Source organism: Hypanus sabinus, chromosome 7 (assembly GCF_030144855.1).
Source record: "Hypanus sabinus isolate sHypSab1 chromosome 7, sHypSab1.hap1, whole genome shotgun sequence".
NCBI lineage: Eukaryota > Metazoa > Chordata > Chondrichthyes > Myliobatiformes > Dasyatidae > Hypanus > Hypanus sabinus.
In genome coordinates, this window is record NC_082712.1 from 116,054,510 (window position 1) to 116,070,366 (window position 15,857).

General features: G+C 45.1%; 1 protein-coding gene across 7 annotated transcripts in view; it reads left to right on the forward strand.

Annotated features, from left to right (window-relative positions):
* ldlrad3 (low density lipoprotein receptor class A domain containing 3) overlaps positions 1-15,857 on the forward strand; it is a 148,635-nt gene that overhangs the window by 128,096 nt on the left and 4,682 nt on the right. For 4 of the 7 annotated variants that reach the window (XM_059975435.1, XM_059975436.1, XM_059975437.1 and 1 more), the window contains 2 exons: positions 7,197-7,563; positions 14,667-14,873. In XM_059975435.1, coding sequence (XP_059831418.1) covers positions 7,197-7,563; positions 14,667-14,873 — 574 coding nt within the window. The remainder of the gene's footprint in view (positions 1-7,196; positions 7,564-14,666; positions 14,874-15,857) is intronic. The other 3 variants (XM_059975442.1, XM_059975440.1, XM_059975439.1) reach the window with 1 other exon arrangement.

The following is a 15,857-nucleotide window of genomic DNA, read 5'->3' on the forward strand; positions in this document are numbered from 1 at the left end:
CCAAGGTTTGAAAAACTGCCAAATTGCTTTTGGAAAGAAATAACTTTGCTTAATCAAACCAGCAGAGAATTTAGTCTCATCTGACAAAGGCATTTTAATTTTGAAATGAATACAAGAAATATCTGAATGAGGAGGAAGTCAGGAATTGGGTTATCAGTCTCTGGTAGGATTCGACTGACAGGTAATGGAATCACTTCCCTGGCAAATAATTATTTTTGGCTCCTTGATGAAATTGTGTTGAACAGAAAAGAAAGAGAACTGTGAAGATTTGGACATCATTCTCATTATCCAGTTACTGCAGGACAGAGACACGTGTGTTTTGGTAAAAGAGACTGCATGTGAGTTCAATGTACAGTACTTTGATTTAGTGCATGTGTGCATTTGTGTCTGGATCAGGGTGTATCTGTTAGTATGTGTGTTTATGCACAGGGTGTGCCTTTACATATATATACACACATATATACATACACACACACTGTGTCACAGCACGTGTGTGTGTGTGAGATCAGAGTATATCCATGAATGGAGCTGTGTGGGGTCAAGATATACCCCTTTGTGCAAGTAGGGAGTTAGGGTACATGTGCATGTGTGTGTGATCAAGTTACTCCTGTGTGTGTTTAGATTGTGTGGAGGTGTCCGGCTCTGTGTGTTGGGTCAGGATATAGCCGTGTGTGTGGGTGGGGGGGGGGGGTCAGGATACCCCTATATGTGCATTTTGGGAATTAGGGTACGTATGCATGTGTGTACGGTCAGGGTACAGGTGTGTGACTCGGTTGTGTCGAGGTGTCCATCTGTGTGAGTGGGGTCAGGATATTCTGTATCTCTGTGTGTGCGCACGCATGCTCAGGATATGCCTGTATGTGTGAGTAGGGGGTCAGTGTATGTGTGTGTTGCCATGGTACTCCTGTGTGTGTACAGAGGTGTCCGTCTCTGTGTGCTCACCCACTTTGTGCCACAGACCTTGGTCTCCAAACGTCTCAGAGCTCCTCGTTTTTGGACCAAGACCTCAGTCTGTAGGCAGCTGGTCTGCCATGGTCACTCCACACACACCGGCATTTTTCATACCTCACAGCTGGTGTGGAAGGAAATCCTCCTCAGGTCCAAGGACAGCCTAAGCAGAGGAGAATCTCATCATCGGTGTACTGAAAGGAATTTACCGAGGCTGGACTCGTAGATGTACTGAAAGGGGAGGGGTTGTACTTGCCAAGTAGCCTTGGGTCAACAAAACTACTGCAGGATGAAATAATATTGAAGGAGGAGCCACACGTAATATTCAGTGTGTGGAACGAAGCAGGATATGAGCAACTGCAAAGGAAGGATAAACAATAAGCTGCAGCAGGTCTTGGGGCCCATGGAGCTAAATGCTGCTTCCCGCCACCACCTGTAAGAGGTTTGTGCGTTCTCCCCGTGACCACATGAGATTCCTCTGGGTGCTCCAGTTTCCTCCCACAGTCCAAAGGGGGTTTAGTTGGTGGGTTAATTGGTCATTGGAAACTGTCCCATGATTAGGCTCAGATTAAAAGCCAGGGTATTGCTGGGTGGTATGGCTTGAAATGCCAAGAGGATCTATTCTCAATAGTGCAATAGTTCCATTTAATATCAGAGAATGTATACAATATACAACCTGAAGTTCTTGTTCCTCACAGACATCCACGAAAACGAAGAGAGCCCCAAAGAATGAGTGACAGTAAAAACGTTGGAAACCCGAAGACCCCCTCTCCAGTACACAAGCATCAACAAAGCAACGCCCCTCTCGCCCCCCCCACTTACTTCATCAAAAAAAAATCAACACCCTCCACCCACCCATCAAGCAAGCAATAGTAAAGCCCCAAGAAAGACCATGATCTGCAGTACAACAAAAACTAATTGCCCACCCTACAATTTGACATACCCGAGGCTCGTTCTCTCCCTAAAAAGAAGCAGAGAGGTGGGAGACATAAAGAAAACAGCTCACTGATTTGTGGTGTTAAACTCTGCCAGCAGCCGAGTCCGCTTCAGCCAGCAGCTCCAGTTTAGAATCAGCATGCCCCCAGGGCCGCAAAGCCTCGGAATCGTGAAGGCATGCTCATCTTCGGGGCCGCATTCTTGGGATTTCAGAAAATGGCCACAAGGAACTGAAGTTTGAGTGTAGCTGCAGGTCAGGGTCTTCGACAGAACCCCGTCCACCTTGAAAAGGAAAAAGAGAAACAGTAAAGATAGAAGTTAGTTATTCCCGCAGATGAGCTCGAAGAAGTCGCTGTCAAACTCCATCTTAGCTCTGTCCATACATTCTGTGATATATCTCCGTAAGTGAATAAACATGTTCCTTTTGTAGGACTAGAGGGTTGTGTCTGAGCAAGTGACTGCAGAAGGAATTTGGGAATATGAGTGAAATATGAATTACTGAATGTTTAAAAATAGCTTGCAGGTAATATTGCAAATAAAAATAAAGAACTTGTTGACCAGATACTTTATGTCAGTTGTCAAAAGAGAATAATATATCCAAAAATTATAATGATTCCACGACTGGAACTCCCTATGGATAATGTGTTGGCCAATATTAGAAAATATAATGGCACGTATCTTCCTACCCTTGGGTTTTGAAAGATGTTACCACTTCAGTTTGCATGTGATTATCATTTTGCAAAGTTCTCTTGATTCAGGAAGTATTAATTTAGACAGCAAAATTGCAAATTTAACTCCAGCATCTGAGAAAGTGAGGGGGCGAGGCCAGGAAGTTGGCTGTCAGAGAGGTGATTGGAAAGTGTGTTTAAAGAAAATGTGACCTGAACACTTTGAGAAATTAGAAGTGACTGGAATGAAGCCAGGTGGATCTTTGGAAGGATAGGTTGCATCTAATAATAAGAAACAGTAGTCTGAGTAAGTAACGAGCTGCACATTGGGAATGTGAAAGCGATAGAAGGCACTTCACTTTGTGTTCGTGACAATGATCCAAACTCTGGTTTCTACTAAAAGATTATTGATCTGACCTGCAGTGCATTTTTGGATTTTATTTCATTTACCTAGTACCAGTAGTTTATTTAGCACTTGTTGCTGCTATAGATATTCCATGCATCAACCTGTAGTTCATGCATGTGTCTCAGTTGGATTCAGAATCAGGTACAATATCACCGGCAGGTGTTATGAAATTTGTTAACTTAGCAGCAGCAGTACAATGCAATACATGATAATACAGAATAAGTAAGTAAATCAATTACAGTCGGTATGTATATTTGTACTAAATAGTTAAATTAAAAATAGGGCAAAAACAGAAATAATAAAAGTGAGATCGTGTTCAGGATTCAGATGACAGAGGGGAAGAAGCTGTTCCTGAATCGCTGAGAGTGTGTCTTTAGGCTTCTGTACCTCCTTCCTGATGGTAATGATGAGCATGTCCTGGTGATGGGGGTCCTTAATGATGGACACGTTTCAGAGACACAACTCCTTGGTGCCTTGGATACTGCAGAGGCGAGTAGCCAAGATGGAGCTGACTAATTTTACAACTTTCTGTAACTTCTTTCAATGCTGGGCAGTAGACCCCCACACCCCCATACCAGACTGTGATGTAGCCTGTCAGAATGCTCTCCACTTGACATCTTTAGAAATTTTTGAGTGTCTTAGGTGACAAACCAAATCTCAAACTCCTAATCTAGCATATTACATCCAAACATACATAACACAGGACAATAAAGATCTTGCTTCCTAAATACATCTTACAGATGTCCTGACGAAGGGTCTCGGCCCGAAACGTCGACAGTGCTTCTCCCTATAGATGCTGTCTGGCCTGCTGCGTTCCACCAGCATTTTGTGTGTGTTGCTTGAATTTCCAGCATCTGCAGATTTCCTCGTGTTACATCTTACAGATTTTGGTTTGCTGATCATGAAAATCGCTATGAAATTTCCCTATCACGTAACGTATTTTTGAAATCACTTATATTTGTTACTTCAATTCATAATTCAAGTGGAAGTAACTGATGACAAGATTAAGGCAGGCATTTTTATTGGTCCACATTCAAACAGGTCATCAGTGACAGGCAGTTTGAGGAACTTTTAGGTTCAGAGAATCACATGGAAAGCATTCAAGGATGTTGTTGAAAATTTTCTTGGCAATTACAGAGCAGCAAACTACGTGCAGCCGGTTGACAACATGCTTCGAGCAGAGAAAACCATGAAGTGTGTCATGTCACTGAAGATGCATTTTCTGCATTCCCATTTAGACGACTTCCCTGCAAATCTTGACGCTATCAGCGATGAGCATGATGAAAAGATTCACCAGGACATTGCGGTCATGGAGAAATGGTATCAGGGCAACTAGAATCCGTCAATGCTGGCTGATTATTGTTGAACGCTTAAGCGAGAAGCCTCAGACACTGAGTACAAGTGAAAATCATCAACAAAACATTTTTAGCCTAGTTCAACTATTGAAAAGTGTCTGTACCTTAATGCAATTGAATGCATTATATTTAATAAAAGTTGTTTCTTGTTTCTCCAAATTCCTATGTGACACAAGTGATCTAAAATTATATTCCTGTTCAGCATCAAGCGGTCTATCCTAACCAAAATAAGTCTCTGAGGAAGCAGCGCTTTCAAAAAAATATGTTTTCCAGTGTAATCATAACTAATCCTTTCATTCAATTGTTCTCCTTGCATATATAACCCCATCCAGTTGAAACGGTTTTGAACCCATGCTACAGGTATCTTTTACCCCCTTCTCGGTCATACTAAATAAATGATCTGACTCTGACCCAGAGACAGAACATCTTGTAGCTCATTATTCTCATGCATCTATTAGCTGGGCATTTCCTGGTCTTGTTTGGACTGAATTCAGAGCAAATGCTTTTATGAGCTGTCAGATGTTTTAATAACAGGCTTCTCTCATTGCGATGCTGTGATTGAAGCACAGCACATGATGAGCAGGTAAGGGCAGAACTGTTGTTTAAAACCAACAGTGTAGTATAAACTGTATCCCCAAAAATTGAGGGTGCAGTTACAACCCTGAATGAGACAGTGACCTTGCATGTCTACACCACAGTATGTTTCAAACATAAAGAATCTTTTGGCAAATCTCCCTGACTAATTGGTTACTGGACTACAATTAATCTAATGAAAATTCAGTGGATGCTCGAGCATCACAAGAAAATTTCAAGGTCCAAAGCAGGGGTCAAGTTGGCCCAGGACACTTCCTTTCAGCTCTGTGAGCTGTTTCAGTCTTCAGTCCTGTGATGTGAATGTCCGTGTCCTCGTATAGTAGGGCCTTTGTTTGGTAGGAATTGCCTTGTTCAGTAAGACTTCAGAGCAGGGCATTGTACATCAGAGCAGCTTTCAAAGAAAACAAATTCAGCTTCTTGATGAACTGTGCAGCAACATCATTTAATTGCTTAGCTTGTTTAGCAAGAGTTGAGGCAAAAGGCAAAACCACTCCGAAACTGCTTCCTTATATAAAGCTGCAGTATATTTTTCTCTAAGAATATTTTTAGCGGTTTTGTAAATAGATTGATTTCTGGGATGGGAGGGATTGGCTGTAATTAAGTGGACCAAGTCAATGTATACTAGAAAGACTAAAAGGAAGAGGGGTGCAGTTTCTTAAGAGCACAAACAAAATTCTTAGGAGACGTGGCAGAGTAGATGTGGAGATGATGTTTCACTTGGCTGCGAGGGGTCTCAAGAGGAGGGATGAGAAGATCAGAGATGGGAAAATTTCTTCTTTCAAAGTGCTCTCGAATGACATCTGTGTACTCAGTCAGGACATTGATGTGTCCTCAAGTGTCATACTGCCCAGAGCTACCAACAACCCACCATAGCTATGTATACCCATGTCCCAACCTCACTGAAAAGTCTCACTACTGTTCCATATTTCCTCACAGAATGTAGAACAGTACAATATAGCACAGCACAAGCCCTTCAGACCACAATGTTGTGCTGATCCTTTTTAGCTACTCCAAAATCCTTCTGACACTTCCCTCATACATAGCCCCGCCTCTTTCTTTTATCTAAGAGCTTGTTACACGTCCCTAAAATATCTGCCTCTCCCACCGTCCCGGTAACACGTACCTAACAGCCATCGTTCTGAAAAGCTGTCTCTGACATCCTCCCTGTACTTCCTTCCAATCAATTATGCCCCCTCGTAATAGCCATTTCAGTTCAGCCCACTGAATATTTGCCAGCTCACAGACCTCTATTTTCCCCATTGTTCCAACCCCTCCCCCCCCCAAGATTCGACTGCACATCCACACACTAGGGGATAATGGCCACTTAACCTACCGATCTGCTCATCCTTGGGATGTGGAAAGAACCTGGTGCATCCAGGGGAGACCCATCTGATCAGAGGGAGAACATGCAAACTCCACATAGACAGCAGCAGAGGTCAGGTCAACCCAGTCGTTGGCGCTGTGAGGCGGTAGTTCTACAAGCTGTGCCATTGCATCGCCCTGTGCAGTTGGTGTTTTTTCCAGCTGAACTCTGTGTGGACTCCAGGGGTTCCTGCAGGAACTCTCCCACACCCAAACAGGATCTGTGGGATTAGCAGGGCAGGTATCACCATAAATGAGAAAATGCCTTTCCACTGGGTTATGTGAATGACACCATGGTATGAATTAACTCGTGTTACAACAGCTAGTTCTTACCTTTTGTAAATTTACATGACACAATGTTTTGGAAAGTGATGGTAGTGGATGTGCTGCATTTGATAGCTCACAGCGTTCAATATCTCTGGGCCTGTACTCGTTGAATTTTATAAGAATGAGGGGGGTTCCCACTGAAATCTATAGAATATTCAAAAGCTTGACTAGGGTAGATATGGAGAGGAAATTTTCAGTAGCAAGACATTCTAGAGCCGGAGGGTAGAAGGACATTTTCTTCTGAACAAAGATGAGGAGGAATTTCTTTAGTCAGAGAGTGGTGAATCTGTGGAATACGTTGCTTGAGATGGTGGTGGTGGCCAAGTCATTGGGTATCGTTAAAGTGGAGGATGATAGGTTCTTGATTAGGGAGGGCATTGAAGGTTATGGGGAGAAGGGAAGAGATGATCAAATAGTGGAGCAGACTCGATGGGCTGAATAACAAAATTCTGCTCCTATGACTTATGGTTTGTTTAGAGAACAGGCTGGGTCCGGGTTAGGTTCCAATTCAAAATGCATGACACCCATCGGCTCTGTACTTGCTGGAATTTCCAGGAGTACTTGGTGCCCTGACTAACGCCCAGCTCTTCCTTCCCGCAGACGACAGCCTGGCCGGGGGCCACGACTACGTGACGTCCGACGTGCGGATATTCCCGTACTACCCCAGTGTGGTCTTCGCCATCATCGGCAGCTCCGTGGTGTTTGTCCTGCTGATGGCACTGTTGGCCATGGTTCTGCATCATCACCGCAAGCGCACCAACCTGGTGGGCCACGTGACGCCCCCCCTGCACCGCCTGCAGCACCCGCTGCTCCTGTCCCGGCTGGTCATCCTCGACCGCACCCATCACTGCAATGTCACCTACAACGCCAGCAGCGGTATCCAGGTCACCGCCAGCTCCATGTACCACCAGCCCCTGGCCGCAGAAGAGGTGCCGCCCTCCTACTCTGAGGCCGTGCTAGAACGGAGGTAAGGAACTGCCCCATCGAAAACCTCTTCTGTTAATTCTCAAGTAAACTGGTTTGTGTCAGCAAGGTACGTCTTGGCCCGGTCTTACACTCAAGCAACTACAGAGAATTGTGGACAGTCCAGACCATTACTCAAACCAGCCGCCCCTTGCCGTCTCCGCCTATACTTCTCGTGGCTTGGGAAAGCAGCAAACACAATCAAGGAAGAGCCCCTCCACAGTTATTCTGTCTTTTGCCCCCTCTCTGGGCAGAAGTTATAAAAGCCTGTGAGCACGACCACCAGGTGCCAGGACAGCTCCAGTCCTGCTGTTAACAGACTCTCGAATGGAGCTCACATAGACCAAAGGACAAACACAGAGTCAAGCAGAATAGAGACAGGCACATCTAAATTTGTCCCATTTTTCCACGTTTGGCCAATTTCTTTCAACGCCTCCTATCTGTCAATTTGTCTTTTATGAAGGACGTGAACTCTCAAGTGAAGTGTTGAGTCTTCATCTCCCGATCTTCCTTATCATGGCCCTAGCACTGTATGTGTCTACCTACACTGCACTTTCTCAGTTATAACCATATAACTATTACAGCATGGAAACGGGCCATCTCGGCCCTTCTAGTCCGTGCCGAGCGCTTACTCTCACCTGGTCCCACCGACCTGCACTCAACCCATAACCCTCCATTCCTTTCCTGTCCATATACCTATCCAATTTTACTTTAAATGACAAAAACGAACCTGCCTCTATCACTTCTACTGGAAGCTCGTTCCAAACAGCTATCACTCTCTGAGTAAAGAAGTTCCCCCTCATGTTACCCCTAAACTTTTGCCCCCTAACTCTTAAGGTAGTTCCTACCTACACTGCACTTTTTCAGTACTTCCTGCCCGTTACACTGCTGGCGTTTAGGGCAGCAAAGAAGGTTCTGGCAGTGTTCAGGGCTTCCTTCATCGTGGCATTTTTCATTACTGCCAGTCCTGCAAGTCCCGGATGGAGACACAGGAATACCATCACACTCAGATGTAGAAGGGTTCTTCATAACAATTCCATAACAATTTTGTTTTACCAGCCAGGGTTGTTAGTGCTGAACTGAACCCCTGAACCTGGAGGACCGGTCTGGACTGTTACCCTTTGACCTATTTGGCCTGGGTGACCCTACCAAGAGGCAAAGTGTACAGCCCTGACCCCAGCCAACATAGCTCTCTGGGTCTTTGAGGCACCCAAGCCTCCAAACCGTGACCAGGTCGTGGTCCTGGAAGACTTTCTCAGTCGTTGTAGCAGTATATTCTGCGTTCTGTTTCCTTTCTGAAACCACCTTGTAATTATCGTATGCACGATCTGTCTGGATGGCATGCAAAAGTAAAGCTTTTCACTGAATCATGGCCACATGATGGTAATAAATCAATATCAACAGTCATATAACATGGGAGTAGGACATTCCACCTACACCATCTGCTTTGACCTTCAGGCACCCATCTACATTCGTTCCATATTACTCCCCCACTTGTCAACTCTCCCCCAGATTCCACCAGTTTACAGTGGCCTGTCACCCTGCCATCCAGACAACCCAGAAGAACCCCACATGGCCATGGGGAGAGCGTGCAGACTCCACACAGACAGTGCAGGAGGTCAGGATTGAATCAGGCTTCTGTGCCTTTCTAAGTGAGTCTCACCAATGGGGACCAATCAGAGAAGGGCTTCATGATTATAGTCTCATTAAAGAATCAGTTTGATTAAAAGCAGGTCATTAGAGAAACAGTATCAGCACTCAGCCCCATTAGACTGGGACTCCATTCACTGTATGTAAAGCCAGCTACTTTTCCAGTTCACAAATAAACAATGAGGCATCTTCACTACAGTACCATCTCCCAAGCTCCTTCCCTCTTCCTGTCTGGAAGGGTGTGGACTACAGCTAGAATGGGAACATTACATCTCCAAGTTATGCATAACTCGAACTTGAAGATCTGCTCCCATTCCATGAAAATTCAGGAGTCCAACAACACTGCAGGAGAGTCTTTTGTGAACAGCAGACTTTCAAGAATGCAGCTTATTGCTACTGCTACACACAATTTATGTATAAAAAAAACATTATATTTTGCCTCAGGCAATGAAGAATATGAGCCTCACTAAAGGAGATATCTTAAGTGCAGCTCACGATCAGAGTCCCATTAAGTAGGCAATCCCACTGGCAGAACCCCTTTAACAATAGGAGGCTGACCAAGATGGTTCCGTTAATTAGACATAGAGCCAGTCAGAAACAAGAGAAAATCTGCAGATGCTGGAAATCTGATCAACAAAATGTTGGAGGAACTCAGCAGGCCAAGCAGCATCTATGGAAAAGAGTACAGTCAACGTTTTGGGCTAAGGCCCTTCAGCAGGACTGGAGAAAAAAAGATGAGGAAGAGATTTAAAAGGTGGGGGGAGGGGAGGGAGAAACACAAGGTGATAGGTGAAACCGGGAGGGGGAGGGGTGAAGTAAAGAGTGGGAAATTGATTGGAGAAGGGGATCTAATAGGAGAGGACAGAAGGCCATGGAAGAAAGAAGAGGGGGGAGGAGCACCAGAGGGAGGTGATAGGCAGGTAAGGAGATAAGGTGAGAGATGGAAATGGGTATGGGGAATGGTGAAGTGCGGGGGGGGGGGGGGGAAGAGTTCATCACTGGAAGTTTGAGAAATCAATGCTCATACCATCAGGTTGGAGGCTACCCATACAGGATATAAAGTAATGTTCCTGCAACCTAAGCGTGGCTTCATCTTGACAGTGAACAAGACCATGGATAGACCTAACAGAATGGGAATGGGATGAAATGGGTGGCCATTGGGAGATCCAGCTTTTTCTGACAAATGGAGCATCGGTGCTCAACGAATCTGCGTCAGGTCTCCCCGACGTGCAGGAGGCCACAGCGGGAGCACCAGACACAGTAGATGACCCTAACAGACTCATAGGTGAAGTGTTGCCTCACCTGGAAGGACTGTTTGGGGCCCTGACTGGGAGTGAAGGAGGAGGTGTAGCACTTGTTCTGCTTGCAAGGATAAGTGTCAGGAGGGAGATCAGTGGGGAGGGATGAATGGACAAGGGAGACACTTAGGGTGATCTGTGTGGAAAGCAGAAAGTGGGGGTATGGAGAGAAAGGAGTGCTTGGAGGTGGGATCCCGCTGGAGATGGCGGAAATTCTGGAGAACTATGTGCTGGACACAGGCTGGTGGGGTGGTAGGTGAGGACAAGAGGAACCCCATCCCTAGTGGAGTGACAGGGGGGTGAGGTGAGAGCAGACGAGCGTGAAATGGAAGAGATGCAGTTGAGGGCAGTGTTGGTGGTGGAGGAAGGAAAGCCCCTTTCTTTGAAAAGGAGGACATCTCCTTCGTTCTGGAATGAAAAGCCTCATCCTGAGAGACAGAGCAATTGAGAGAAGGAATTGAAAGATGAATTGGACTTCGGGCCAAGTTTGTTAGGCAGGAGGATAACAATATGAGATTACCCCCACCCCAATGAGCAGAACACGGACAGCATGTAAAGATCACAGTTCCAGCAAAATTTGGCAGTAACTATCCTGGGCTGATCTCACTGCTCAGAAACTTAATCATTGAGTCGTTAGCACTAATTAAAGGTGGCCTGCATTGTTGTAAGGTGACATTGGAGACGGTTCAAAGGAGGTTCAGGAAATGACTCTGGGATTGAAAGACTTGTCATATGAAGCGTGTTTAATGGCTCTGGGCCTGTACTCACTGGAACTTGGAAGAATAAGGGGTGGCCTCACTGAAACCTATCAAATGGTGAAAAGCCTCAGTAGAGTGGATATGGAGAGGGTGTTTCCTGTGGGGTGGGAGTCTAACACCAGGGTGTCCTTTTGGAACAGAGATTAAAAGGAATTTCTTGAGCCAGAGAGTGGTGAATCCGTGGAATTAATTGCCACAGGTGGCTATGGAGGCCAAGTCTTGGGTATATTTAAGGCAGAGGTTGATAGATTCTTGATTGGTCAGGGCATGGAGGGTTATGGGGAGAAGGCAGGAGATTGAGGAAAATAGATCAGCCGTGATGAAATGGCGGAGCAGACTCGATGGGCCAAATGGCCTAATTCTGCTCCTTTATCTTAGTGTCTTATGTACCTTTTAAGCGAGGTTGACTGTGTATGGAACAGGCACTGGAGATCTTACCTGTCCCATCAGCTGGAAGTTATAGTTTCCTGATTCGGAGTGTGTGAACTCAGTGAAGTGTGGCCTGTCACAAGCAGAAATCCACATCACTATTTTAGGACTGGAGAGTTTTTATCAATAAGCTATTGTTTTAGTTAATGGCTGCTGGATTTCTAACACGCTTTAAGGCTTCTAGAGTTGGCTATGAATTAAGGAAGCAAAGGCTCCCATTCCGAGGGAGAAAGATTCTGTGAAGGGAGTCCGCTGTCTCCCCTATATCCATACTTCCTTGGGATCAGAATCACTGACATACATTGTGAAATTTGTTGTTTCGTGGCAGCAGTACAGTGCAATGTGTAAATCATAATACAAGTTACAATAAATAAATAATGCTGGAGGAATAGTGAGGTTCAGGGACCATACAGAAATCTGATGGCAGGGGGAAAGAAACTGTTCCCAAAGCTTTGGGTATGAGTCTTCAGGGCTCCTGTGTCTCCTCTCTGACGGTAGTCTTGAGAAGAGAGCATGTTCCAGAAGGTGACGCCCCTGAATAGTGGATAAGACGTTGCCTTTTGATGTTATCCGTGATGGTGGGGAGGCTTGTACGCCGATGGAGCTGGCTGGGTCCTGTATCCTCTGCAGCCTTTTTTAATTCTGTGCACTGGAGCAGTGTTGCAACCACACCATGCAATACGTCTGCAGAAATGTGCCATTTACTGCCTATCACTAATTCTCCTTGGGAAATTCATAGTGAGCCAATTCTGTAATCTGCTAAAGTTCCAGATATTCAACCCAGCAGGCATGCAGGACGATGAATAGCCTTACATTAAGAGAGTATCTGACTTGGAGGGATTGATGTTCCAGTGACTGCTGTTTAATTGACCAAGGTTGAGAGTGCATCAGGGGATGCCAGAGCAGGTTTGGCAGGCTGTTGGAGTGTGTCACCATTGTGCACCTACGATAGGAGAAAAGATCTCTAAGATGGTGGACAGACTGTTGGTCAAGCTAACTAAACACAATTGCATGTGAGAAGTGGTGGTAAGCTACCTTCTCGAAAGACCACTGTTCACCGAAAGCTCCTCTGCAGTGCTGGATTTTGATGGAACGGCAGTTTGTGACTTGGAGATTTGATATTCCCATTCCAGCTGCTGTCCAGGCTCTTCCAGATGTGGTAGGGTTGTGGTGTAAATTGGGAAAGCAGTTAGCAGTATACAAAGTGAATACTTAAAGGTAATGGATGGAGACCCAGACTAATGGGCCTGAATGTTGTTAAGCTACTGATATTGTCTCTTTAATGACCTACTTTTAATCATACTGATTCCTTAATGAGTCCGTGACTGTGAAACTCTTTAATTGCTCCCTTTTATGAAACTCGGTTTAATAGGCCTGTCAAAGTGTGTCATCTCTTCAGCAGGGCCTGAGAATGAAGAGCTGTTAAATAAGAGATCTCAAAGTTCAGTCACAGAACTCAGCTTCCTGCTCAGTCTAACGTAACTAAATGTTCACCCAGAGTGAACCACGCTAAGACTGGAGCATCACTCCAGAAATTTAACAGGCAGGTCCGGCTACAGTGCAGATTCCACACCGGTCACTGACTGAATACTGCCATTCCTCCATCACTGGACCCTCCCTGTGCACCTATGTCTTACTCACCGGCTTGAGAACCCAGTAAGTGACACGTCTCACACCTCAGCAAGCCTCCCACCATCTGATGTTCGAAACCCCTGATCTCTGCAATAGGTGATGCAATTGACAGTGAGGTGGTTATCAGGACTTACAGAGGGATCTTGATCTGCTGAGCGAGTGGACTTCGGTTTGGATACGTGCAAAGCGATACATTTTACAAATGTGAATGAAGGTTTGGGTTGCACAGTGGACGGTAGGACCGTAGGTTGTTCTAGATCGGAGGGACCTGGCAGTACAAGTGAGTGGTTCCCGGAAGCAGCGACGGAATAGGACAGGATACTTTTGTGTCAGCCAGGGCGTTAGGTACGCTGCAGTTGTCCAAGACGTTGGTGAGGCTGCATTTGGAGGGTTGTGTTCGGTTTTAGTTGCCCTGCTATAAGAAAGGTGTCATTGAGCTGGAAAGAGTGCAGAGGGAGTTTACAAGGATCTTTCTGAGACTTGGGGACTGAGTTATAGAGAGAGCTTGAGCAGGTTGGGATTTTTTTTTGTTGCGGTGTAGAAAAATGGGGATTTATCTGAGGGGCATAGACAGGGTGACTGTGCAAGTCTTTTTCCCAGGGTTGGAGGTCAATGACTGGAGGGCATAGGTTTAAGATGGGGGGGTGAGATTTAATAGAAACCTGAGGGACAACATTTTCACCCGGTTGGGGGTCCATATGAGCTGCCTGAGGAAAGTAGTGAAAGCAGGAACATAAGTTACATTTAAAAGGTATCTGGATGAGACACGTAGTTAGGAAAGGTTCGAGGGATATGGGGAAAGTGGGACTAGTTAAATGGGAATTTTGTTCAGCATGGTCCTTTTGAGCTGAATCGCCTGTTTCTATGCTTTGTGGCTCTATAACTCTCAGTGTTCAAAGCCCCTGACCCCGCGCTCAGAATATTGGCTACCTATTTTCACAGACCACTGGTTTGTTACAATATGCTGTTGACCTAATCGATATGTTCAAGAAAATTGTTGAATTACATACAATTAGTATCGAGAATTGTATAAACTATTCAAGTAAACATAGTCCCCAGTCACATTCTGCTGTGACTTCAATAGTCTTTGACACCACTTGGCCAAGATTATAGTTTCAGGCAAAATCCCATGCTTCTGTACAGCATCACTATAGCAAATATGCCTTAATTAAGCTGTTCAACACATTAATCATTACCATGCCAGTGGTTTTCATCAATAATTTGTTGCAGATATCACAAGGTGTTGATAAACTAAGTAGAATGTGTAATTTTGCTATTCGAAATTGATTGTAATGTTCTTGCTGTCTTGTGCATTACTGTGTGCCTTAACCCTTCCCCAGCACTCTGCCAATCCATGTCTTCAAAATAATCCTTCAAAAAGTATTGGGTACGGACCAGTCCATCACGGATAAAGCCCACCCCACCCCTGAGCACATCTACATGAAACGCTGTCGCAGGAAAGCAGTATCCATCGTCAGGGGCCTCCACCATGCTGGCAGCAGCAGAGAGAAGACATGCTCTCTTCCACTGTTGCCATCAGGAAGAAGGTACAGGAACATCAGGACTCACACCACTAGGTTCAAGAACAGTTATTACCCCTCAAAATCAGGCTCTTAAACCAGTAGGGATAATATCACTCAACATCACTTGCCCCATTATTCAAACGTTCCCACAACTTGTGGCCTCACTTTCAAGAACTCTTCATTAAAAGTTCATGATATTTATTGCTTATTTATTTGTTTGTTTGTTTGTTTATTATTATTATTTTCTTTTTGTATTTGAAGTCTTTGTCTTTTGTACACTGGTTGAATTCCCAAGTAGGTATGGATTTCCTGGATTCTGTTACGGTTATTATTCTATGCATTTATTGTGTATGTCCACAAGAAATTGAATCTCAGAGTTGTATATGGTAACATATACATACTTTCATAATAAGTTTACCTTGTAATTTGAACTTTCAACGATCTTAGGCATTACCGAGATTTCGTGTGGTGGACCCATAACTGTAGGGATGGCTGTACACAAGATACCGGAGGAACTCAGCAGGATCAGGCAGTATTGTGGATAGTTGATGTTTTGGGTCAAGACCCTTCATCTGGACAGTGAAATGGAAGCGAGATAGCCAATTTAAAAGGTGAAGGCATGCAGTGATGCAGGCAAGGAGGGTGATGGGAAGATGGTGGGTGGGAGAGAGATGATGGGTAGAGGGGACAAAAAGCCACAGGCCATGGAATCTGATAACAGATAAAGGTGAAGTATGAAATTGAGTGAGACAAATGGGAACAGTGGAAGGAGAGTGTAGGTGATGGGCAGATGGATTGGGTGGAGGAGGGGAAGGAAGAACTGGGTAGATCAGGAGGAGAGAAAATGCACAGTGCTCCCAGCTCTGCTTGGCTCCACCCAGCCCTCCTCTAGTTGGCACTTGAGATGGGAGAAGGCACCCAGATTGACCCAGTTCCCACTGACAGAAGATGCCTTCAGCCTTGCTGCAGCTGGCAAATCCATCCCAATCCAAATGCCGATCTCCGAGA